Here is a 27,106-nt window from a genome sequence, read left to right on the forward strand (position 1 = left end):
ACCTGAGTATACATTTAAATATATACATGTATAGTGGAAGGTAGGGTGGGGGGCAGGCACTGTGGGGGTGGGAGATTCAGAGGTTTGGGCTGGGGTTTCAGGGAGGACACTGATTCCATCAATATGGTCAGGGAATGCAGAAGGAGAAGAAGGTTCTGAGGAAAGGCACATGGTGATACGTTTGGTTAGGGAATAACTTAGGGCAAGCTCATTTGCTCTAGATCTAAGTATTCCAGCTCAGACTCTCACGTCGGCAGCAGAGCAGCAAGGTGAGAGAAGCCTCTGGTGTCCAGAAAGACCCTGTACAGCCCACTTTACAAAGGCTAAACTGTTTTTACCAGTAGGAATTCTTTATTGCAAGTGTCAAAAAAGCGAACACAAACCAGTTTAAGCAAAAAGGGGTATTTATTGGTTCTTGAAACATAAAAGGCTAGGGATATCAGGCATAGCTTGATCAGGGCATAAGATGACAGCCTCAGGGCCTAGTTTCTAGCTCCTTGCTATCTTCTCTTTCACATTGATTCCATTCTTAGACAATAAGGATTCTGTTTCCACCCTCTTACATTTAAGATTTGCAATTAAGACTTCTTTTCCAGAAAAATCTCATTGTGTCTCATTGGCTCTAGGTAGGTCACATGCTCACCTTGAACCAATCCCTGTAACTGGAGGAATGTGATGCAAAGATGTTCAAAGGTAGCCTCCAGCCCTGGGGTTGCCAGTTAGACCCCTCACCTCTGACTGATGACTGCTCTCCATAGACAACATGGATCCCCAAACTCATGGGGTAGAAAGTGGGGCTCAGGCTGGCAAATTAGTCCAACCCTCTACTGTGGAGATGGGAAGACTGAGGCCTGAGTGGTAAAGGAACCCACTGCCACACAAGTGGATGGCTTCACAGTCTGCTCTTTCCTCCCCCAGAAGGCTCCTGTCACTGAGCCTCTGCAATCCTTCTTTGGCCTCCTGAAGTACATATTAGGCCACACTGTGCCCTGAAGCCCAGCACCAGGTTTTTGGCCCCTTTCCAAAGCTTCTGAGAGCTGGGATTCCCAGAGTGGAGATAAACAGGCAAGGAATTGAGCTGGGGCACTCCATCCCAGCAGGGAAGAGCTATCTCTTCTGTTTATCTTAGCTGATGCAGCTGCTTCCTATCTACTCCAGGGGATGCTGTGAGAAAGACTTTCAGTTCCGTGCCTCAGCCACAGTTGTCCTCGCTGGCCCTGAGGTAGGGCTGTGATCTGGAACAATCAAGATCCCCCCCTAAGGAAATTTCTCCCAATATTCTTGTTATGTCTCTGCTAAGGCTGGAGAAGAACAAGAATGGGTTCTCACTCAAGAAGGGCCAAAGACACCATTTTGGGTACAGGAGACTCAGGTTTTAGTATCGACTCTGTTTCTTGACTGTGTGATCTAGAGCAAGTCACTTTACCTCTTTGAGGCTTGGTTTACCTCATCTGTAAAGTAGAGATATACCTTCCCCACAGAGCGGACAGTGTTTAAGAGCTAATATGTATATTGTGCGGGGAGTAAGGCCATATGAAAAGTGAGGTTTGATTCCTAGAGTCTTTGCTTTCAAAGGAGGGATCCACCAGGTATTGAGCAATTGCTCTGGACCTATATGCTATGTTTCCACAGCTTGGGGCACAAAAGAAAGCTCTGCACCATCAGGCTTGGCAGGGGCGATTAACGTACAGGAGACAGAGACCACTGTGTGGCAGATAGGGGGCCGCTGCACCATGCTATCACAGACCAGAGAGCACGCAGTATCCTGGAGAGGTCAGGGAAGGCTTCTTGGAAAGGCAGCCTGAAGGACACATCTCAGAGCCCAGGGCCTAGCCTACTACCTGACACTAAGGAGGCACCCACTAAGCATTTGTTGAATGAAAGAATGACTTAGGCAGGCACTGTGAAGGCCATCTTTTCCTTTGGACTTTCCAAAACCAGTTCCTGCATTTAGACCTCTATGGTCACTTCCCAGAACAAAGCTGGGAAGGGAGGAGAAGAGGGAGAGTGGGAGGGACGAACTGTCAAAGAACTGGGAACTGGATATTTATTTATTTATTTATTTATTTAGGTTGGGATTAGGGGTCTTGCTGAGTCAAGAAAGAAATTTTATTTTTATTTGGAACAAAGTTCCCAAAGTGATAGGGTGCTGATCCTGGTTTTTCAGACAGGCTGCTCCTGGGTGGCCCTTGACACATCTCATGTCTTGGACAAAGCACCACTTGTCTTTCTCCATCCTTGTCCTCATCCCGAGGAATGAATGTCTTCAGACACAAAAGCCAGAAGATCCAAGGAAGAGGTTGTTAGCTGAGATTTGGCCCCACTTTTGGCTTCTGAGAGAGTCTGCATGTGCAGTGTGGGCAGGACTAGCTGTTGCCAGGGTCCCATCAAGCTGGCTCAATTCCTCTGGCCTTCTCCCTGAAATGAGACCACAGTTCCCAGACACCCTGTTTCACAGGAGTGGGAGATTCTGGGTTCTGGATTCCCAGGCCCCCAACATCAGAGTCTGTGCCCTCATCAGAGCAGGAGTTGGGCCATGTGTCCAGGTTTGGCTTCGGAGGCTATGACCACTTTGCCAACCCTCATGGCTTAACTCTTTTGCAGGGGGACACGGTTCCAGGAGCACCATGGCAACAGACCCTAGGGTGATGGCACATTTGAGCACGTGCCACTGGCAGCAATTTGGGGACTGCTTTAGCTAGTTTTCAAAGTGGAGCTGGAAGGGCAAGTGGGGCTGCTCTGTGGCTTCCTGCAGGATTTAAGTGAAAGCTGCCAGTCCCATTGATAAGTGAATCCTAAAAGTCACTTTGCAAAGTACTCCTGGTCAAACAGAGGCATGTAGGTGGCAGAGGAGGAGGCCCTGCTCTTTGTGAGGTTTCAGTTGGTAGAATCCTATGGGGAAAATCTGCACCCCTGTGTGTCAGAGAAGACAGGAAACCCATTTACATCATCGAGAGAGAAAACTCAGCTGTTAACCTGGGCAAGCTCAGTAGGAATGGGGCAGGTAAGGCCATCTACCTGCATATGCAGCTGCCCAGATGATGTGTGCTCATATCATTTAAGTAAGAAGAAAACGTCTTCTTTATCCATTCATCTGTTGATGGACATCTAGGCTCTTTCCATAGTTTGGCTATTGTGGACATTGCTGCTATTAACATTGGTGTACAACGACGTGGATGGAACTAGAGGGTATTATGCTAAGCGAAATAAGTCAATCAGAGAAAGACAATTATCATATGATCTCACTGATATGAGGAATTTGAGAAACAAGACAGAGGATCATAGGGGAAGGGAGGAAAAAATGAAGCAAGACGAAACCAGAGATGGAGACAAACCATAAGAGACTCTTAATCTCAGGAAACAAACTGAGGGTTGCTGGAGTGGAAGGAGGTGGGAGGAAGAGGGTGGCTGGGTGATGGACACTGGGGAGGGTATGTGCTATGGTGAGTGCTATGAATTGTGTAAGAATGATGAATCACAGATCTGTACCCCTGAAACAAATAATACATTATATGTTAATAAAAAAAAAAAAGTAAGAGGAAAACGGGGTTTTGTCTTCCCCACTTCTCACATGAGGAACTCCAAGGCCATGATGGGGCCATAAGTGAAATCAGCCTGGAGGGGTCATTTGACTTCCAAGGCTTCCTCAAAAACCAGGGTTTGAACTCTTAACAGCTCTGTATCAGAGTCCGCGACATATTTTCTTCTACTCTCTCACTTACTCATTCATCTATTCATCTATTCAAGAAATCCTAGCAGATGAATTATATGCTGGCTCTGCCATCAAGAAGCCCAATGTTTAGAACATGATTCTTAATGAAGTGTGGCTGAGAAAGGGGAAGACGGATAGGGGGTGGAGGGGATAGTGTGCCCAATGTGGGGGCCTCATCAGAGTTCACTGGAGGACAATTCATGCTTCTTTACCCTGGAGATTTATGCCCTGTTAGTCAATAGAAATTTGCCATATACTTTAGGGGGACTGGGTAGCAAAAAGGCTAAGAACTGCCCATGCAGTAAACAGATGATTCTAAGACAAGGTGAAGAGCCACAAGGCAAGGGAGAACATAGGCCTGCTGGAGTCTAGAAGAGTGGCATCAGAAGAGAGAGTCAGGGAGATTTCCTGGTGGAAGTGACATTTGAACAGAGTACTAAAGGATGAACAATAGTTGGCCAGGGAATTCCCAGACAGGAGAGTCCACAAGAAGGTTCAGGGCCTCAACCAGCACATGCTGAAACAAGGACCAATAATGCCTAAGTAGTCCATGAGCAGGCATAAACTGTCCTCTCTAAGTAATTTTTCAGGACACCAAAGAGACTCCTTTTTTCCTTTAACAATTCCATCATTTATTATACAAGTAAGTCATGCTCATTGTGGGAAAAAAATGAAAAAATACAGAGATAAATATTTAAAAGGTGTTAAACTGATTTTATTCATAATTCCATCTGAAGATGACCCCTTTTAACATTTGGGCTTTAACCTTCTGGGCTTCCCTCCCTAATAGATAGCCATAATCTATCTATATCTATTTCACATAAAAATATATATAATTTTGAAATGAAAGTACAATCACACCACCTGTTTTTGTCCCCCAATCAATATATTGTGAACAAAAATGATTATGTATAAAGTGTCAAACTATGCATTTTAACCATCTTGGATAGAAATGTTCTGAAATGGAACTTGCTCTCCTGTCTTTTCCAGGGAGCCAACATCAGAGCTTTGCTTCATTCATGCCTGCCAGCTTTGGGCTGGGCTATAAACCAGGGCTGAACTCAGTTGACGAGGAAGGTGTCAGAGAGTGTGCCAAGCTGAGAGCTTGTATCCGCTCTTTAGAATGTGGCTGCTTCCTTCCTGCAGTCAGTTGTCCCTTCTCACTGCTTTTAAGGGCTGGCAAAGCAGAAAACCAAGCCTGTAAAGTGCCTGGGAAGGAGTATACCTAGGTTGTAAGTGAAGGCCTGTGTGGCATGAAGCAAAGTGACTTTTGTTAATTGATATTCTCTTTCTCAGAGTCGAGTAAAAGGACATTTCCTAAGTATCTACTATGTGCTGGATACATGCCTTATTTTATTTAAATCTCCTAACAACCCTTTGAGAGACGTATCTTAGCTCCATCTTCCAAATGACAGCCTGATCCCAGAGAACATTCATTGCTTTGTTAAGGGTCACGGAGCTGTGAGGGCCAGAGCCATTCTGGAACCTGGTCTATTTCATTCCCAAACCCCTGCTGTTTTCACCATCCATATCTCATGCTTGCTACCAAATCTTGTGCTGGGTTTGCTTTGATGACATTGCCAGAGCCATGGCCACTGGACTGGTGAGATGCTTCTGTGTGGAGCAGGGCTTGGCCTCCCACATAATTTTTCATGACCTCAGAACTGAATACTAACTGTGCTCATTAGATGGCACCACTACTCCCTGGCCTACCACACTCTGTCTTCCATAAGAAGGGGCAGGACAGTCCAACTTTTTTTTTTTTTTTTTAAGATTTTATTTATTTATTTGACACAGAGAGAGACATAGCGAGAGAGGGAACACAAGCAGGGGGAGTGGGAGAGGGAGAAGCAGGCTTCCCGCGGAGCAGGGAGCCCGATGCAGGGCTCGATCCCAGGACCCTGGGATCATGACCTGAGCTGAAGGCAGACGCTTAATGACTGAGCCACCCAGGTGCCTGACAGTCCAACTTATATGTTAGAGAAACTTTTCTGGCATCTTGTAGAGAGTGGTTGGAAAGGGCCAGACCAGAAGGAAAGAGAAAAAGGAGGTTTCTGCAGTGATACAGGTCACCCAGATCCATGGCAGGGATGGTGGCCAGGGGAAGGAGGGAAGCAATCAAAGACATGTCTGAACTAGGACTGACAGGACTCAGAGTCTAACTGATTGTGGGGGCGATGGAGAGAGAGGAGTTATGATGACTTCTGGGTTTTTAGTCTGAGTAGCATTCACTAGGGTACAGGAGGAGTGGGCTTGGGAGAAGGCAGAGCTGGGGAGGGGAAGAAGTGATGGATCTTGTTTGGGACATGGTACACCTAAGCAGCATTGTGCAAAGGTAACTGGCAATCAAATCTTTGTAATTCTGCTACCGTGGGGTGGTATTAAAGTCATCTGCATTCCTTCTGCACCCTGGCAGGGGTGAGGAGCCGAGCCCAGGACGGAGAGGCTCAGTGGTGAGCTGGTAAATGTTTAACAGCTGGCTCTCTTGGACAAAGAGCCTTGATATGGAGCATTTGCGGATTTGCTGATTTCTGTGGCACCATGACCAATTTCAGCTACTAACTCCACATCACTGAATGTGAAGTTGGAAAGAGATGCACAGTAGCACATCATTATATAGTGTTTTCCCCCCACAGATACAATAGAACTAAATCATCTCAAGAGTATAGATAACAATAAGATGTAGCAAAATAATTAGGATGTGATTATTGTGGGTGTTTATTTCCTTTGTTTTTAGTGTAATTTAATTGTAACTTAATTCTTAATTAGCAATAATCATGCCTTGGATAAACCTCATTGGCTACAATACTTCCACTGCACAAAGCTGTAATTCAATTTTTTTTTAAAAGATTTTATTTATTTATTTGAGAGAGCGAATGAGAGACAGAGAGCACGAGAGGGAAGAGGGCAGAGGGGGAAGCAGACCCCCCGCTGAGCAGGGAGCCTGATGCGGGACTCGATCCCGGGACTCCAGGATCATGACCTGAGCCGAAGGCAGTCGCTTAACCAACGGAGCCACCCAGGCGCCCTGTAATTCAATTTTTAATGATGTCTGTGTTTAACAACCAGCTCACAAAATTCTTGACAATTAGCACACCACTGGAGAAGCTCCAAGAAAGTACAAGTTGGAAGAGCTATAAATCCATCTCCTTGTCAGACAGGTTGAGGGACTCCCCAAGGTCACATATCTGGGAGGGCAGAGTCAGGCCCAGGACCGAGGAGGCTCTTGGTCCTCCATGCTTTCTGTTGGCCCCTCAGTGCCCTGGTCAGCCACACAGACCTGGGGAAAACTGTGTGGTCCTTGACTCCAGGACGATGATTCATGTCACCCTGGAGTGAGTGACTCAGGGAAGAGGCTGCTGGGCGGCCTGGAACAAAGAGAACTGGACAAGATTTATTTCTGCTAGGAGCTAAATGGGAGGCTCAGATACTTTTCTGCTGTTTCCAGTGCCTTTGAACTGCCTCTGATTGAGCAATTGCACATATTTCCAAGAAGAGAAAATTTTTTCAAGTGGACTTATTTTTATAAAAGAATTGCTGAAGTGAACAAGCTGGGGAGGAAACTGGGGAGATGTTTTGGCTGACTTCCTGTCATGGCTGGGGGGTGGGATGGGCTGGAGTGATGTCTGGCCCTGGCTTGACCATTTTTCAGGGTACCTAGAACCTGATCCCAGGAATTTCAGGGTTTCACCAATCCTCTTCCTCCAAAATGGTACCCAAGGTCCAAGGAGCTTCCCGAGTGCCAGGGAATTGGGGTGAAGGAGGGTGCGCTGGTGCCTGATATCATCTGTCCTGGCCCACTTGACAAGATGTCCACCATGCTTTCTGTGAGTCATTGGTCAGTAAGTGACCTCTGAATCAGCCTTCTCAAGGCACCTTCAGGTCTGGCAACTCTGCTGCTGGCTAAACAGAAATGATTGTGCCATGTGCCCCCTGCCTTCCCCCGCCCCCTCCCGCTGGGATGAGGAGTCTTGTGAGGCTGTCTGAAGGCCTTGTCTATGAGGTCATTCCAAACAAACATTTCCTCTCTTTGGGGTCTTTTCCTCAGGGTTCTGTCTGGGAAACGGGACCCAAGACCTCTCTGCTCTTAGAGTTCGGGACTTGCTCCCATCTCTCCAGGGAAGCAGGGCACGGGCTCTTTTCTAGTGCCTCACCACAGTCCATACTCTCATTGCTTCTATGTGGCCTCTCCTGTCTGCCCCTTGCCCCATAATCTTGTACTAGTCCCAGGGTTTGGGGAAGACTTAACCCTACTTAGGATGCTTTTCCCAAATCTCTTTTCTGTACTCTGAGTCCTCTCCATTTCCCTAAGGGAAAGCCCTTCACTATAAATGAGGCAGAGACAGACTCCCTTTTCTCTACCCGCTGCTGCTATACCCTTCCCTGAGGCAATGAGCACAGAATGGCCTCCATGTTCGTGTGAGGGGAAAGGCAATGGGGGGAAAGGAGGTATGAGGGGAAGGGAGGGGTCAGTTACTATTTTCCCTATCTCAGGTGTCCCCTACTCCAGCCCCCTGCTGAGCACAGTGGGTGCTGACTCTTGCACTCTTCTTATTGGGGCTGACTCAGCCTCTCCTCCTGGATATTTCTGCTAGGAGCTAAATGGGAGGCTCAGATACTTTTCTGCTGTTTGGTCTGAGTGAACCCCCGGTTCACTCCCGGGGCTGGAATGGGCCTGAATCAGGGGGATGAAGGCACCCCCAGCCAACAGAACCTACAAGAGATCCTCAGGCCTGGAGAGCATGGCTAGAGGGTGCAGACCCCAGGAGGTGTTGGGAAGTGCTACCAGCCTCCCTGAAGCACTGCCAGATTGCAGCCCCTGTGGTCCCAGCCCCTGGACCAGAGGGATTGTGTTGAGGGCAAGAAGTCATTGGGAAGTTCCATCCAGCCCCTCATCTTCCCCTCTCTGTTGCTTCTTTCTTTTGCCCTTCTATATTCCACCCTTGCTCCCCTGAGACTGACCACAGCACAGATCTAGGGCTGACCACAGTGTAGACCTGGGATGACCACAGAACAGATTTGAGATGACCACAGCACAGATCAATGGCTGACCACAATGCAGACCTGGGACTGACCACAGCATAGACCTGGGATGACCACAGTACTGTACCCTCTCTCTCTAACCCCACTGTCTCCCACCACTGGCTGCCCCACAGCAGAGTAAATGTCAGAGCACATAGTCCCTGATGGGTTTAATTCCAATCATGTCTGATGGCCTTTTATCTACTTGTTTATACAGAGAAGTCCTGGCCAGGCCAGGAATATATCTCCTTTACCTGTAAGAGACAAAGCTGGAACTCTGCTATTCAGGATGAACAGTGGACTGTCTGGGCCTGGTTGGATTTTTATGCCATGGCTCAGAGAACTCAGCTGCCCTATTCAAGAGAGTGAGAAGGGAAATCATTGAGTACATACTATATGCCAGCATCTTACATGTATTCCCTAAGTTAATCCTTACAACAACCCTAAAAGGATCTCCATTTTACAGATGAAGAAACAAAGGCCAGGGGAGACTAACCCAGCAGGGAAGAGGCACAAGAGAATTAGAACCCAATCTTCCAAGTTCCAGAGCCCTCTTGCAGCATCCCAAGGTTAGGAAGCAGGATGGTGTTCTCCCAAGTTGAGCCCTGCTCAGGCTTGCTTGTGGGATCTAGGACTCAGTTCTGCAGTTGGTCAGGCCCAGGGACCCACAGAAGTGCCTCTCAGCACTTTGACCTGATCTCTGATGCCCCAGATTTTCCAAGTGTGTCCAGGACTGCCCTGGGGTGAGATCAGGGACCAGGGAGCACCCTCTCTCTCCCATGAGAGTGACCACAAGGAGGAGGAAGATTGGGAGTCACTGCCAAAGGATGCCTGCTTTCACAGCATGGACACATTTGTTTATCATATACCAAAAGCAAGCCCTTCAAAATTAGAGGCAGAAAGCTGATGTCTGTAGCAGAGCCTGGGGAATAGGGGTTCTGGGACTTTCTCTGACGGCCCCTCACTCACAAGTATGGCTTTGATTAAGTCTTTGTCCCTGTCTGGGCCTGTAAGATGGGAGCAGGAGGCAGGACTGGCTGATCTCCAGTGGCCCTCCCTGTCATCCTCTGAATTTGCAAAGGGACTGAGAGAGATGTGTGTGCAGTCACCCCAAACAATTCCCTTCATCAAATTCTTCATCTAGAGATAGACCAGTGGTATTAATAGCAACCTAATCTCTTTCAAATTCTTTGTGTTGCTAAAATGAAAGCAAAAATTCAAAGCTGGAAGAATAAAAAACCTCCCTTCTGAGAATTCTGAGTCACTCCAGAAAGGTCAGTGGAGTCTGGGTTAACCCGTTTTTTTTTTCCCAGGAGGGCCTCTGGCTCTTCCCCGGACACCCAAAGATTAACAAAGAAAATGTGAGAGCCACTCAGCTCATAGACTGTGCTCCTGGGACACTGTGGTTCAGAGAGGGGTTTGGTTTCCTCTGGGCTAGTTGCAAGGTTTTGGGAGGGGCTTCCTTGGGGCCATTATAAAGGCCACTGCTTGCCAAGACCACCACCCGTGAGCCAACGGGCTTGACCAGCTGGGGACTGGGGAGTGAGATAGACCTCATGGGTTTTGTGACTTTGGGTAAGTCTTCAGGGCTCTGTTTCTTCATTGTAAAATGGGACTAATAATGTTAATTATAATAGTACTTAAGAGGTTTCTGTAAAGGCCCTTGCTAAATAATGAGCCCTGATGATGCTTGCAGGGACACGGGCAACCCCCACAGGAAGCCAGCGCCCCTCCCACTGGCTGAGGGGTTCAGGTTTGAGGTGTTCTGCCAGCTGTGGATGGGCATGCCTATGTTTGAATGGCCACTCCATCAGAGCAGTCTTCTCCTGTCCTCTTGCCCTCTCCCCACAGTCCATGGGGCCCTACAGTGGCTTTTCCAGGGGGCAGAGCCTGTGCAGCTGATCTAAATAAGTGTGGGACTTTCTGGGGTGAAAGTTTCAAAGGCAAACTAATGGATAATTGTATGAATGGAGGAGTCAGAAGGCATGTGCGTGAATGGATAGCCTGACAGACAGATGGATGGGTGAATGGGTGGATTTGTCACCCTACAGTGGGGATCCTGCAACCTCAAACTGTGGGCACACACTTTTGCCCTCATAAGACCCCTGTCTGACAAGCTGCTGCTTGCTCTGCCCTGTGCCCCCCACCACCCATGGCCCCACTGGGAAAGCACATTCCAGTTCTCTGTGGGGCAGGTTCCTATGTTGGGTTCTACTGCACTTTAGTGGAACTCCAGGTGAAGGAGGCAGAGGAGAGGAGGGGGGAGATGGGTTTATAACCCATCTCACAGGGGTTAAGAAAGATAGCACTTGAAATGCACCTGGCATGGTATTTGACACTCAGTAGGCAAACTAGAAATATCTAATGAATGAGAGAAGGAAGAAAAGTATACTAGTTTGCTTTCTTTTATGAGCATGGCCAAGGACAGATGAAATATTTAAATATGGATTAGAGACTTTTGGCCTTGTCAGTTACACAAATGATTGGAAAGTTATCCCAGCAGAGGCTTAAGTAATTTGCACCAGGTACAAAGGTTACTGGATCTAGTTAATTTGTTTCCCTCCTTTGCACCTCAGTTATCCTTCCCGTAAAATGGGCCAAACTATATAGTTAAGCACTGGCTGGGGACAGAATGAGTAGAATCCAAAGAGCTGACTGGCTTTTGACAATGACCCATCTAACCCTTTACTGACCAGGCTAAAGAGGTAGTTAGAAGGGCCCCGAAAATGGGTTAAAGAAGGAGCGGCTCAGAGACCAAACATTACCAAATATTTTTTCCTTTTATGGGTCGGTGCTCTAGATCACCACTTCCTGCAGATTATATTCCTAACTTTGTTGTGATGGATGCAAGGTCCATGTGCCCACAAGCGCCAGCAGAACCCAGATGTCACGCTGGGGGAAGGACTCTGCTGTTACCTTGCTATTTTAAGCAGGGAGTTTATATAATGGATGGGAGAGCAAGCAAATGGGGCAGGAGCAGCGTGGGAATGGCCTGGGCAGGCAGGGCTGCTGAGGCTCCCCCTGAGGAGCTCAGGGTTCTGTCTTGTCAAGTGTGGGACCACAGCCAGCCTCCACTCTGCTTTGTCCTGCAGCAGCTGACATCTCCTAGTGCTTGTCTCACTTAATTTGTTTGTTTTGCTTTGCTTTCTTTTTTTCTTTTATTATCTTATGTTAGTCACCATACATTACATCATTAGTTTTTGATGTAGTGTTCCATGATTCATTATTTGCATATAACACCCAGTGCTCATTACACCACATGCCCTCCTTAATGCTTGGTGATAGGTATTTGCTTTGCTTTCTGACTGAGGGACTGACTGAAGAGCAGGAGGTGGAGGAAAGAAAGTGGAGGGTCAGAAAATGACATATGTTTTATGTGACTTTGGGATACCATGATCCTGGAATCCTATGAGATGGGACCATTACATTTGTGGTTTGTTATGACTAGGAAGAGTCCAGGATTTCAGCAACTCCTAGGATTAAAAATGGCCCCTGGAGTGGGTTAGGAATCCTGTGACGATTGCCCCAGCCTTTGCTGGAACTCTCCCAGGAAGGGGGAGTTTGTTACCTTAAAGAGTAGCCTGTTTCATCTCCAATAGTCCCAACCACTAGAAAGGATTCCCTTGCCTTGATCTGACCTTTTATTCATTGGTCATGCACTTATCCTTTGGGGACAATTGAATTAGAGGAATGACTTTGAAATATCTGAGAAGTGATTTTATTTTTCCCTGCACCATCTCTTCCAGGCTGAAGATCTTTAGTTCTTTAAAAACAAATTCTTGCTTCCTGCATATTGCTTCCCCTTTTTGGAACATGCCCTAATTTGTCTGAATCCTTCTTACCACTCAGAGTGCAATACACTTTGTGTAGATTAAGGTGGAAAGGAAAGTAGAACTGTTACTTCCCATGTTTTGGGAACGATATTACTATTAAGACAGACTGGACCTGCACATACATCCATCATCACTTAAGAGGTTTCAAGGGAAGTGCACTAACTTTCCCAGTAGAATTGGGGTTTGTGGGTACTCTTTTGCTACTGTCAACCCCTGTGACCATATACTTTGTCCAGCACCACTGATGTCACTGCTGTTAAAATCCAAGTAAAGGTGATAGAAATTAATCACAGTGTCAACCTTTGGGTCAATTTGATGCTCATTTTATTCATACAGTGACTAGTTGGGATGAGAGACCTAGTATGCCTTGGCCCTATAACTCTCATTCCCAAGAGACAGGTTAAATCTGTCCAGTAGGGCTTCTCCCTTCCTGTCTCACTGTTCCCTCTAGCTATTCTGTTCAGAGAAATTCCACTCAGCATTTCAGTATTCATGGCTCAGCTCAAACACCATTTCTAACATGGATCTAGTCTAAAACTATATCTCACCTGTCCCAATTTCCATAGTTGGGGATCCTTTTCTGAGATTCTGTCACTTTTCACTTTTGAAGTCTTAACAGTTGTACTGATTTCATACTGCCTCCCACCACTGGACTCTGTGCTCCTTGAGGGCCAAGACCACATCTTCATCATCTTTAAGTCACCAGCACCTAGCACGTGTAAAGTGAGTGTGGTGAATTAATGAATGATTCAGTTCATGAATTTCCTACTTGAGATAAGACTTCTTGAGTTGACCAGCAGAGGTCACCCCAATTGTTTGATAGCTGAATGGGGCTACCTTTCCACTGCAGAGATTGACAAAAGTCAAGATGGTGGTCGCATTGACCAACCCCATGGCTAAAGTTCTCCAGTTCTTTAAATATAAATTAACAAGCATTTTTTGATGAATCTTCTAGTTACCTATGATGAATCAGACCCCTTGCCTTCCTCGGGGAGCTCAGTCAAAGGTGTGTGCGTTGGGTGGGGGCATCTGTCAGAGTTGTGGCTGATGTCAGATCTAAGCCTGCCCACAGCCCTCTGGCTCCAGGTCCTCAGGCCTTTCCTGTGGGACCAGAAGAATACCTAGTATCATGGGAGGGGGTGGTGCTTTCTGGCTTTCTCCTACAGCCTCCTGCAGTCAGCACCTTACATAGGACCTAGGACATAGTAGGTATTCAGTAAATGACAGTGTTCGTTGTTTTTCCTGTGTGTGTCCCAGTAGCCCCCTGGCTGTGGCTGAGGGCAGGGTCTGCATCTGGTGGTTTTCATCTGTTGACTAGCAGAGCAGCAACTTCAGGGAATCTCTGAAGTTATAGGATCAGGCTGGTTCTCCCACCCCATTAGGGGAAGGGGACCTGGAGGAGTTTAGTGGGCAAAGAGGCTAGGTAGAGGCCTTTGGACTCTGGCCGAGCTTCCTGGGCTGCAGACCTCCATGCAGGTGGCCTCTGTGAGCACCTACTCTGTGCTTGGTGCTCTATATCATTTCATCCTTAGAACATTCCTGCATGGGAGGCATTCTTATCTCTGTTCCCCTGACAAGGGAAGTGAGGCTCAGAGGTAAAGCCAACGTTCAAGGCCACATAGCCAGTGAATGGCAGAGTGGGGACTCAAATCCAAGTATAAGGTTCCAAGACCTGTGTTCTTTCTACCTTGCTATCCTGCCTCTTCAGATTGAAACCTCACTTTTCTAAGAGGACACAGAGAAGCCAGGCCCATTGGTTCAGGTCTATTGGAGAGATCATGGTCCTAGGCCTCTTGATTGGTGAGAAACATGAAAGAATAGTTACTAGGTACAAGTAACAATAGTTAGTAGTTACAAGTTAATATAAGTACTTACAAATTAGTAGTTATAAGTAAACCCAACCCATATTGACTTAAATACTAAGAAATTTAATTGTTTGTATAACTGGCTAGTCCAGAAAGAATTCAGGCTTCAGGTGAACTTTGATCAGGGATCCACCTTCTTTTTTTCTGCGGGTGTCTTGGCTCTACTCCCCCCCGCCCTTTTTGTGTGTCAATTTTATCCTCAGTCTGGACTTCCAAACAGAAACAAAATGGCATCAGTAACATTGGGTTTTACATCTGCATATTCTACCACCCAGAGCAAGATAAAGCACCTGGGTCCCAGAACACTACAGTGTGCTCATTGGTTTACACTGGACCTATTTTCTATCCCTGAGCCAATCACTGTGGTGAGATAAATGAGATTATGATAACTGGGTCAATCCCAGCTGGGCCTCAAGGCTGCTACACCATGAGACAGGATAAGCCTGGCTTCTGGGGAAGCAATGAAAGTTGCTCAGGGTAGCACTGCAGAAGGTACACAAGATCTACCTTGGCTGAGCCTCCAGAATCACAGGCCCAGTAAGGGCTGTCCTCAAGTGAGAGAGCCCCATACTGAGGGTCAGAAAAGCTTTTGAAGGACATGAGGTCAGCCATGGGGTAGAAAGTCAAGAAACATCCTCCTCTTCCTCAATCCAGGCAAGGAAGGCTATGTGGTAGAGTGAAAAGAGCCCTGGCCTCAAAATCAGGAAGATCTGGATTCAAATGCTTGATTCTTCGTATGATTTTGGCAAATGGCTACCACCCTCGGAAGCCATTCTCTCTTCTATAAAATGTGAATATTAATGCCTGCATCAGAGGTCATATGAGGATTAAATTAGGTGATGTTGGAAATGCTCTTAGGATAGTGCCTGGCATGTAGTAGGCGCTTAATAAATGATACACAAGTACAAATCTGATCCCAATGGAGTGTCCTCCATTAGCTATGGCTTTGAGGAGTTTGAAGCACTTTTCTCCCTTCTGGGATAGCTGTGTTTACTGTAAGGACCAAATTAGATGGAAAATCTCTAAGGTCATCTCTGACTTTGTAAACAGAGCAAATGAACAGGAGGAAATGCAATTCCAAATACCCTCTCCTAGCCTAGTCCAACCTCTGGTGTTGATACAAACTCAAGCAGGCTTTTTCTGCGGCTCATGGCTCCTGGAAATGGAACCCAGCCTGGGTCAGGGATGGGAGTGGATTTGACTTGTCCTTTTGGCGTCTCCTCAGCCTGCGGAGCCCAGGCCTCTTGGAGCATCTTTGGGGCTGACGCCGCGGAGGTTCCGGGCACACGCGGCCACTCCCGCCAGGAGGCTGCCATGCCCCACATTCCCGAGGATGAGGAGCCCCCTGGAGAGCCACAGGCAGCCCAGAGCCCCACCGGCCAAGTAAGTGCCCCCTCCTTGCCTGCAGTTAGTCTGGCCGGGGCCAAGCCAAGTGCCCTGGGCTGGTGCCACATCACTCAGCCTGGCTAGAGGGTTTGCTGACAGCCTGTGCAGGCTGCAGTGGGCACCGGGGGAAGGTGTGTGGCTGCCACACTGAGGAATAACTACCCAGGGTCCATTTGAATTGGCCAAGGCCCCCCATATATCCTGAGAGTGGAACCTCCTATGCTGTGTCTGACTGAGGTCTCCTGGAAGGTCCAACCACCGTAACCCTGTAGGCACCCTCCTAGAATGGAGAAAGACTTGGAGGAGAACTGTCAGCACAGAGGGCCTCGTCATGTCAGGGTTGTGGTTACCAGCAAAAGGCCGTTTAAACTGAGTCCACTTAAAGTGAAGATCAAACTTTTATAGTAAATAGTGGAAAAGATTTTCAGTAAAATTGTATTATAAAAAAGAAATGATGAAAAGAAATTAATTTGAAGGGTCTCATTGAGATTGTATTGTCAAATGAAATTATGAAAACAAATTATTTTAGCTAGACATATAACAAAAAATTGATTATATGCTACTTTTTTAGAGGGAACAAAGAATTAATTGTGTTGATTTTGGCATTGGTATATTTATTCTTTATACCGACATGATGATCTGTTCATATGAACCACATCCCTCACATTTTACTTTACAGCACCTCTGTTAAGAGATTGTGTGTTTAATATTTAAGAGCTTCATTCATTTTCCCAAGGACCTCTATGGATCCTTCAATATGCAAATCATTTTCTTTTTTGGCCAATACAAATTATCTTTGTAGTTTTTTCTTTGTTAGCTGCCCAGCTCCACCTGCTCTTCACTGGTCCAAGACCATGCATGTGAAGTTTTCCAACACTGTTTTCTTTGATTTCATGAACTTTGCACTTGGTTTGCACTTGTACCACCCCATTATATCTGACAGATGTCTGAACTGACCTCAGCCCAAAGGGACAGACTCTTGTTAAGTGAGGGAAGAATGTATGAGTGAGCATTAATTTGGTAAGCAGGCAGACTCTCAGTGAACATTTTCATGTTAGGATGACATTTGTTTTCTTGCACGTCATAACTGTGGGAACTCAGATAATAAATACTTAGAAAAGAGTGGCTTCTTGTATCTCCCTATCGCAAACTCCTGGGACTGAGATGTTGCAGAACTTGGCACACTTGGGGAGCCCTTGAATTTCTAAGTGGGAGTGAGCCAAACCCCTATGCATTTGGCCACAGGCAGCCAGCTCAGCGTTTTATTGAACCTCTCTTCCAGGAATGTCATGAGCCTGGTGGGTGCTGCTTATCAGTTGCTCTTTATGGCTCTAGATTGCTCCTCTGTTCTTCTATGGGTGATGTCTGGTCTTCCCCAAACTGGGTGCTCTGCTGCTGCCCCCTTTCTACTGCTGCTCCTAACCAAGTGTGGACAATTCCCTTAAAACACTGGTAATAGTGGGTTATAAGTTTTAGCCAACAAAAAATTTGTTAAATTTGTTAATCCACCGAAGTTTTAAAGATTAAAGAAGAGAATGACAGCATAAAGCAAAACATCCACATCTGGATTCAAATGTGACTGCTCCCTCTCCTCAGTCATGACTTTCCCAAGTTCTGTCCCCTTAGCATCCTTACTCCCTAGCCCTGGGTTCCTTCTTACCACAGCCCTTCCTGACCCCTTCCACCTCACTAATAACAATAGTGTGCTTAAACCAGATTCTGATGCAAAATCTGGCTCCTGAATCCTAGTTAGTTCCCCCAAACAGCTGTCATGCCATACTCCTCAAGAATACAAGTGTTCCTAAAAAAAATAAAAATAAAAGATTGGCAATGCTGCAACTCTACCGTTAGTGAAGAGATCCTTTTACACTGAGTTTAGTTTACCTTTAGTTCATCATCTCACCTCTCTAAATAAAACAACCTTTAAGCCTTCTCAGGAGACTAAGACAAGATAGCACAAAAGCCTGCTGGCCCTTCTTATCATCACGACTTCAAACCACACCTAGGTATAGCTCCATTGGGTCAGAGGTGAGCGTGAGTTTCCAGGCACAGCCAAGCCAGGGGAGGGAATCCATAAGCTAACCACAGACTTGAGGGTCAGAGAGCCCTAGCTGAACAGCAGAGCTCCAGATTCCAGTTTTCCACAAGCTCACTCTCCTTATGACCTTGAAACAGAACCAGACTTCTGTAACATGAGGCGGTGGGCCCCCATGGCCTCTGAAGGTCCCTCAAATGCCATGATTCTATCTCTGTGCTTGGGGGAAGTCAAGACAATAAAGGGAATGCTTGTGGTACCAATAGCTTCTGTGTTGCTGGAGCCCAGTAGGAGAAGGACCCATGAGGACTTCAGGTGAGCTGATGCACATAAGGGAGTACCATTAGCACAGGATTTAAGAAGGTGGACTCTGGAATCAGACCAAGCTGGGCTCCTCCACATCCTGGTCAAAAGACCTCCTGTGAGCCTGTTAACTTTTCTGTGCCTCTGTTTCCTCATCTCTTCCTCAGGGCAAGTGTTAGTGGCTGCCTCCTCGACTCTGGTTGGCCCAGCCTCTAGTACCTTTTTTGGCTTGAGGGACCATGGGGCTGGGGCAGGTTAGACCCTAGACTGAAGGCGACATCAGATTCAGTATCCTTTTATTCTCTGCCCTTACTGACAGGCACTAGGCCTCCCTGAGTTTTCCAGAAGCCCACGGGCATTGTCAGTGAAGAGCACCTCCCTCTTTGCACCCATCAGACAACCTACATTGGGCTTCTCAGGCAGACACAGCCTCAGGGGAGGGTCAGGCCTTGTGAACAGGGCTGGAGCCTCCAGGGACTGGAGCCCAAGTCCCTGGGAGCAGCGGAAACCAGGCAGCCAGGAAAGCAGGATTGGTTAGGAGGATTTGGCTGAAATTCCCAGTACCGTGTGAACTCCCTCTCTGTGAGGCAGGCAAAGAACCAGAGCATCCTTTTGAGTTTACAGGTCCCCCGGGTCCAGTCCTACTTCTAGTTCCTCAAGCCCCAGCCCCCATTTCCCACTGCTAACATGAACACGAGCTGAGACCTTCTCACAGAAAAACACAAAAGCTGTAGACCTAGATCCTGTTTTCCTTTCTGCATGCATGCGCGTGCACACCTCCCCCCCCCCCCACACACACCCTTGAGGTCCCTAATCAGAAGCTGTAATCAAGACCCACAAAGAAATAAAGCTTCCAGACAATGCACTCTGTGAAGTTGTGTCCTGAGTGTGTTTTCTGGGTTAGCCCTAGAACAGGGAGGGGCTCAAAGGAATGAGCTTGTAGCCAAGAGGTCTGGCAGGAATAAAAACTATCAGGACACAAGCCTGGGACCTTAAGGGACAACAGAATGACAGACCATCAGAGTTAAGAGCTAGAAGGGATACTAGATCTCATCTAAGACCCTTCCCTCCCAGGCAGGCAAAGTTCTGCATAATATGAGCCCCCAAACAGTTATCTGGAAGCTTGTTAAACCCGGATTCCTCCACCAACCCAGGCCTATTGAATCAATCTTCTGGGGTGGGTCTTGGGAGTTTATAGGAGTAGCTCCATATAGGGGAACTGCCCACCACACAAGGAAGTCTGTGCTGTGGTTGGCCAGCTCGGCTTGCTGGTCAACCTGGAACTGCCTCCCTGTGACTCCCCCTCAGTTCTGCCCTCCACAACTGCCTATAGTGGGGTGAAAACCTACAGATGCAGGAAAGCAGTTTACACATCTTCCCAGAGTCTCCTTTCCTCTGTTCCTCCAGGCTTTGCTCCCGAATCTCTCCTCTGGGCACATACCCACCTATCTCCCCATAATCATGGGGCACCAGACCTGGCCCTGGGCCCCAGAGGCAGCAAGACCAGGACATCAACTGTTTCCTGGCCTGTGATCAGCAGCCATATCAGAAAGCTGACTCATTGGAACAGCATGGCTTCCTCAGAAGTGCTTTGCAAACCTGAGTGTGCAAAGAGGTTCAGGTCAGCTCTAACAACTGGCTCTAGTTTCCACCCAGACAATCCCCATCCTCTTTCAGGGGTTTCTGGAAGCTCCCAGGTGTAGGTCAATGTGAACTCATAAGCAGACCTCCATCTTTCACATCATCTGTTCCAGTAGCCCCCCTTCCACCACCCCCTGACTAACTCCCACCCCCATCTCCATTGTCCACAACACTTCATCATAATGCCAGGCATTATTCTACTGTATGAATTTATTTAACTTTCAATCAACCTTATGAGGGAAGTATCATTATCCCCATTTCATAGCTGAGGAAGCTGAGGCACAGAGAAGTTAAGCAGCTTCCTCCAAGATCATATAGCTCATAAGCAGCAGGCCCAGGATTTGAACCCAGGCAGCCTGGCCCCAGAGCCCATACTCTTAGTCTCTACCCTGCACTAAGTACTCTTTGCCTCGGGGGCCCTCTACGAGAACCCTTGGTGCCTGAGCCAGGGGTACACTGTCCTGTGCTTCCAAAGTCCTTGTCTGAGATGGCCACCCTGGGCCCCTACAAACACACTGCCATGCACACTCCAAAGCACCGCAGGGTCTTACTTCTGCTTGCCATCCTCTCAGATGCCTAAGCGCATGGGGCCAGAAAATACAGCTCCGTGTCACACATCCTGCTGAGACACTGCACTGCCTATGCCTTTTTCATTCTTTTTCAGCCATCGGCAAGTAAAACAGCCCAACTCGATGCATACTGACTCCTAGAAACACAGATCACCATGCAGTTCCTGGTTCAGGCTACACACGAGTTACTGTCTCTGTACATCTCCCTATGTGCCTACTTTGTACTGCACTTGCTGATCATCTAAACAACTTGATGCCTAACCGTGTTATACAGCACCATCTTGCTGACTTAAGATTACCGCAGCACTCAACAAACCAGTGGCATCCCTGCTCCCACCCCTTTCCCCACCTCCAATTTTCAATTAACTGAAAATCAGGTTGGAATGTGGAGAATCAGTCCTCTGTGTGTGGCCCTAACAGCAAGGGATCCACTGTGGAGCTCCTAGAACCTCTGACCACAAAGCTGCTGGGCCTCCTCTTTTGGCTCAGAATTAGAGATCATCATAGCTGCGGCCATGACAAATCTGGAATTCTCTCCTTATTTGTGTCAATGTAGTGAGAGACCCATCCTGGCTTACCAACATCAGTCCGTGGGCCAGACCCAGAGCTGAGCCTGCTCAGCTGTCCGTTTAGAAGAGAAAAATACCAAGCAGGCTTCCCCAAGCAGCAGGGAGCTCTGGAAGGGACAGGAAATGCTTCCATTTCATAGAGATGTATAGGTAGTGTGGCAGTGTGGAAAGAGCTGGGCTTTACATACCTGAGTGGGACCTGGGGTGAGTTACTCATTTTGCCTGTTTCCTCATCTGCAAGCCAAGCCTGATAGTAACAGCTGCTAACAACAGTGAACTTTTAAGGAAATTTTCCTATGTTCCAGACACTGTGCTAGGTTTGTTGAACACTTTATCTCATTTAATTTCCAGAAAATCTCTGTGGGATAGGTACTATTGTTACCCCATTTAGGGATGAAGACCTGAAGCACAGAAAAGTAAAGTAATGTGTACTAGCTAATACAGCTAAGTCACTGAGCCTAGAGTCAAGCCCCAGGCTTCTTGACTTTAATTACCAGAATCATATATATAAAGTGCCAAGCAAGGTTCTCATCTGATAATAGGTCTCAGTCCCTAATACAGCACAAAACAGTTTTTAAAAAGTTTTTACAGGGGCACCTGGCTGGCTCAGTCATTAAGCGTCTGCCTTCGGCTCGGGTCATGATCCCCGGGTCCTGGGATCGAGCCCCACATCGGGCTCTCTGCTCCACGGGAAGCCTGCTTCTCCCTCTCCCTCTCCCACTTCCCCTGCTTGTGCTCCCTCTCTCACTATGTCTCTCTCTGTCAAATAAATAAATAAAATCTTAAAAAAAAAAGTTTTTACATATGTTACTACAATTGATGCCCTAACCCCACTGTGAGGACAGCAATCATCATCCCCAGGGAAGTGGAAGTTCAGAGCAGTTAGGTATCATATTCAGATGCAGGGAAAGAAGCTAAAAATTGGGCTCCTACCATGTTCTAAGCTAAACTCTTTATATTCATTATCTCAGATAACCTTTTTTTTTTTACACAAATCATATGCATATAATTTGGTGAATTATCACAAAGGGAACACATCCATGTAATTACCATCAACAACAAAAAGAACATTATTAGCGCTAGAATCCTCCTGTTTTCAGTCTTTCCTCCCCTAAAGCAAATGCTAAGACAAAGATATGGGCACCCATGCTTTAAGAAGCACAGTGAATATCAGATAACCTTCTTAATGCCCTATAAGTTAGCTATGACCATACCTAGTTTATAGATTAGGAAACTATGACTTGGGAGGTTAAATCAGTTGTCCAAAGGACATAACATGGAAGCTGCAAGATCTGGATTCTACTGCCTCATGGCTGTAAGCTGAGGAAACAGGGCTAGAATCATTATTTTTTTTTTCTTTCTAGTCCAGAAACTACCCCACTATACCACAACAGAGTTTGAGCATACAGGAAAGGGATAACTATTCACTTACACATGATAGGAACCCAATAAATATGGAATTGAGTTGAACTTACTCAATACAGTTGACCCATGAACAATGTGGGAGTTAGGGACACCAACCCCGCTGCACAGTTGAAAATCCATGTGTAACTTTTGACTCTTGAAAAACTTAACTACTAATAGACTACTGTTGACTGGAAGACTTTCTGATAACATAAACAGTCATGAACACATATTTTGTGTGTTATATGTATTATACACTGTATTCTTATAATAAAGTTAGGTAGAGAAAAGGTTATTAAGAAAATCATAAGGAAGAGAGAATACTTTTACAGTACCATACTATTAAAAAAAACCCACAAATAAGTTCTAACCCATTTTGTTCAAGAGTTAATTGTAAATATTCACTGAATTCATTCAACAAATGTTTATTAAGCACTAAGGCCCCACTCTCAAGAGAGTTCACCACCCCATGGATTTACAGTCTAATGACAACTTCTTTCTGATCTAATTTGCTTTGTGTTCCGCTTGTGTTCTCTTCTCTGATCAGGAATTGGGGGATCCTTGGTCTTGCTATCCCCAGGAATACCTAGAGCTTAACAGCATGCTTTACCATGTAAAGTAGATTGCCAGCTTTTCTCTTCATTTTATCCTCCCTTGCCTGATCAGGCCCCATCTTCACTGGCCAGCAGACTGGGGTTCTGTCTACATCTCCTCAGAGACCCCTTGGGAAATGTGTGAGAAAAAGGTTTGGGACTCAAAGAATCAGTGCTCTGTAAGGAATGGATGAAGACAAAATAGATAGTGCACGTAAAGCCCTGGGAACCTGGTGACAGCTGTGTGGAGTGGGGACATGCCCCACCTCACCCGATGAGAACCCTCATGCCAGGCTTCCTATGTAACAGGTGCTGCTCTTTACATGTAGTAACCTCACAACAACTCTAGGAAGTAGGTATGATTATCACAACAACTCTAGGAAGTTCATTTTACATATGAGAAAGCTGAGGAAGGTAAGTACACTCTAAACACTAGAAACTGGCCAGTACCTTGAATGTCCAATTGAGGGTTTTGAATTCATCCTCTCTGAGCTCATTTCCATTTATCATTACCTTTTGCAAGAACAGCCTCAATTACAATCTTCAGTGAAATATCTTCAAATGAATTATCAGTTAAATGTTAGGATCTAATGTATGAGATATTAGAGCCATCTATTGGGCACCTGCCATGTGGTCTCATTCCCTCAAGGTAGATATTATTATCTTTACTTTATAGAGGAAGAAACTGAATTTCTACAAGGGTAAGTAATTGCCAAAGCCACATAACTGTGCTATGGTTGAGTAGAGATTCAAACCCGAGTTTCCTGCTAGTGTTTCTGTTAGCTTTGCCTCCTTTCTTAGCTCCACCCAGCAGTAAAGCCAGTGTCCTAGACACCAAAGGCCCTAGGCATGGGGGGCAGTTGCTTGATGTCCCATCCGTTATGGAAAAGAGGCTTAGAAAGGGCCACGAGGACAGTTCCACCAGGATGGCTTCTAGTGGTTCTGGTGACAGAGTAAGAACTTTGAGATTGTAGCTGTGGAAGTGCTGAAGAAAAAGCAGAAAGTGTTTTGGAAATGTTGATTGTTACAGAAGGTCAGATATGTATGTTAAAATTATTTGTCTTTAGTTCCTATAATGAGCAAAGGAGTAGCTTACCATTTTTTGTTTCTCTGATTCTCCGTCTCCTGTCTCCTGTCTTATGTTACACATAAGCAACTTAGGTCAGGGGCTGTGTCTTTTATGTGTGTATCTCCAATTCTCAACATAGGCTACAACTAGAGTATGTGGTGGGAGCTCAAGGAAGGATGGATGAATGTGACAGATGGGCAGATAGATGGATGGATGGATGGATGTGTGATAGGTTGGGTGGATAATAACTGGGTGGATAGATGGATGTATGATAGGCTGGGTGGATAGGTCAAGTGGATAACTGGCTGGATGATTAAATGCCTGGATTGGAGAGAGGAAGAAATGAAGGAACAGGAGGAAAAGAAGGGAGGAGGAGAGGATAGAAGATGATGATGAATGAATGGCTGGCTGGGTGATACACTCTCCACTGAGTAGGACTAATAGACATTGCATGTAACCACACTCCTAGTGTCTGTTGGCATGAGAGTGAAAACAGTAATGAAGAAGGCAGGATAATCCAGTGGTTGTTGATCCCTGGCTTCTAGGTATACAGGAAAGAGGGTTTATCAGAGGCAAGGCAGGCCTTGGGTGCACAGGGTGATCCATAGGGTGGGCACTGGGGAGCTTAGGGGAGCCAGAAACTAGTCCTCAGTGCTTGATAGGGAAGAGCCCCATGTCCAGCAGACTTCAGCAGAGGCATTTCTGCTCTCTCCCATGCTCTTAGGACTTGCTAGAATAATCAGTTTCTTGAGAGTCCCCAGAATCCTTTTATCCTATCACAAGAGCACCAACTTCTCTTTGTGGCCAGGGCCCCTCTCTCAGAGGCAGTCCCTGTTTGCCCTCCAGGCTATGAGAGAGGGACCTGGGGATACAGCCACCACAAGGCCCAACCTCTACCACCACCCTCACCATCATCATCATCATCACTATTATTGCTTTATCTTGTCCAATCCTTAAACAAGCCTGGAAAATGGGGATTATTAGCTCCACATAATGTTTAAGAATATGAAACTCAGAAAAGTTAAGTACCCAAGGTCATCCAGGTGTGATTCTGACTAGTGTTCCCCAACTTCATTACCCCACACTGGCTTCTAGTAGGATCCTTCTGTCCCAGGCTATTTGCCAGGGCCCAAGTGCAGGAGCTAAACTCCTCAGTGCCAGGGCTGGAGCTGTTGCTTAGAGCTTCCTAGTCCAGGCTTAGTCATGTGACATTGGGGAAAGGAAGATAATATTCCCGTCTATGACACTGGCCTATATTTATCCCTGCACCCAGGCAGTTAGGAAACTGTTGCGCATTCCTGGGAATTTATGAGTGAAATAAACATTTAAATGTTTCTATAAGGTTTATTTAAGGAGAACAAAATGTGACCTGCTGGCTTATTATAGGGTGAACTTGTGGGGAAACAGCCCAGGCTCCTAGTGCTTGGCTGACTCCAGGGAAGGGAAATGGACCCCTGGGGTGGCTGGGCCCATGGGAAGCTAAGGGGATGCCCCTGCTATCTCTCTTCCAGCTGTATGTTCAAACTTGTGCTGGCTGGAGGGCTTCCTAGAAGAGGTTTGTGAGGGAGAGAGCAGCTTGGAAGAATAACAAAGGAGTGTCAGAGTGTCCTGCACATACCAGGTACCAGGGGAGGTGAGACCAAAGACCAGGGGAAACAACTGTAAGAGCAGCATGGTGGAGTGGGAAGGCCAACAGGCTTGATGTGTTGTCCTTCTTTCCCACTGTTTACCAGCTGTACAGCCCTGGACAAGTCTGTTTTTTCATTGGTAAAGTGGGGATTGAAGGGGAAAAAAGGGGGAGAGAAAAGAAATGTATCCATCGCCTATTCCATGCTCAGGGACTTCACTTTCCTCTTCACGATTTGATGACATCAGGAGGCATTATCATTCCCAATTTGTAGATGGGTATCCTGAGGTTCATTCGTAGAATTGCTGGAGAGGATGAAGTGAGGAACCACACCAGAAGTGTCTGGGACGGGGCCCCACACATAGTAGGTCTAAGAATGTGTCACTGCCCTCTACCCACATTTGTTCCTTTGCTTCTTGTGTCTGTAGCCCACAAAGGGCAGCTCTACTTGATCTGAGGGGCAGATGGTAAGAAAGGAAGTGGAGCCAGGTGAAGGTGGCCTTGGAGGTGGGCTTCTCTGAGAGTCAATGATTACAAGACCATTCTGGGAGTCATTGATTACAAGACCAGTAGAGCTTGTGTGGTCAGATGCCCAGGGGAGATGCTCTGTGGCTTCATGACCAGAAGGGCAAGGCCTTCCTAATTTAACTCTAGATGGTTGATCAGACTCAAAACTAAGAACAACAATCTCCTCAAAACCAAACTCTGAAGTAATTAATTCAGCCCCAAAGGTAACAGTAACAGAATATAACATCTGACACATAATGAGCATTTACTAAATGCCAGGTGCTCTTCTATGAGCTTTCCATCTGGAGCTGTAGATTTAGCAAATGAAAACACAGTTATGTCCATGCAATATTTGGGACACACACAACACTAAAAAAATTATTTGTTGTCTATTTGAAGTCCAAATATAACTGGACATCCTGTATTTTAACTGGAAATCTTATTTCTATATCAATCCTTTTAATTATTGTAACTACCCTGTGAGATAGTTTCTTTACAGATGAGGTAACCAAGGCACAGAGAGGTGAGGTAACTTGCCCAAGGTCACACAGCTAGTAAGTGAGAAGCTGTGTCATGCATGAATTACCGTGGCTCCCAAGCCCAAGGCCCTTGAAGTCCTGAAGCCAGTAACTTCACTGGCAGACTGTGTTTGGACACCCTGCACTGCAAGCTTCCTTGAGGCCCTGTCTTCTGTTTGGCAGCTCAGGGTGGGAGCAGGGAGGAGTATTTACACTCATCACACACACTAAAATCTGGCAGAATTCACTCCAGGGGGCCCCTGGAATCTCCCACACTCTCCTGGGTTCTGGTCTCCCTAGTGCCTGCTGAACTGAAACAGCCCGCAGAAGACTGAATGTTCCCCACAAAAACAGTTTTGCCCAGAGCTTGTTCAACCATTCTGTGTACTGGTTAGGGAAAGAACACTTTGATTTTATTACTGTATATTTTGCACACATCGGACAGAGAGAGTG

General features: G+C 46.5%; 1 protein-coding gene and 1 pseudogene across 4 annotated transcripts in view; one reads left to right on the forward strand and one right to left on the reverse strand.

The window, feature by feature from the left end:
* Positions 1 to 27,106, forward strand: part of IRAG1 (inositol 1,4,5-triphosphate receptor associated 1) — a 125,649-nt gene that overhangs the window by 29,000 nt on the left and 69,543 nt on the right. For 2 of the 4 annotated variants that reach the window (XM_034995152.1, XM_034995154.1), the window contains exon 1: positions 15,112 to 15,815. In XM_034995152.1, coding sequence (XP_034851043.1) covers positions 15,582 to 15,815 — 234 coding nt within the window. In that variant the 5' untranslated portion in view covers positions 15,112 to 15,581. Of the gene's footprint in view, positions 1 to 10,255; positions 10,310 to 15,111; positions 15,816 to 27,106 lie in introns of those variants that run through there. The other 2 variants (XM_034995153.1, XM_034995155.1) reach the window with 2 other exon arrangements.
* Positions 6,455 to 6,538, reverse strand: LOC118004342 (annotated as a pseudogene).

Source organism: Mirounga leonina, unplaced genomic scaffold, assembly GCF_011800145.1.
Source record: "Mirounga leonina isolate KUSES-001 unplaced genomic scaffold, KU_Mleo_1.0 Mir_92, whole genome shotgun sequence".
Taxonomy (NCBI): domain Eukaryota; kingdom Metazoa; phylum Chordata; class Mammalia; order Carnivora; family Phocidae; genus Mirounga; species Mirounga leonina.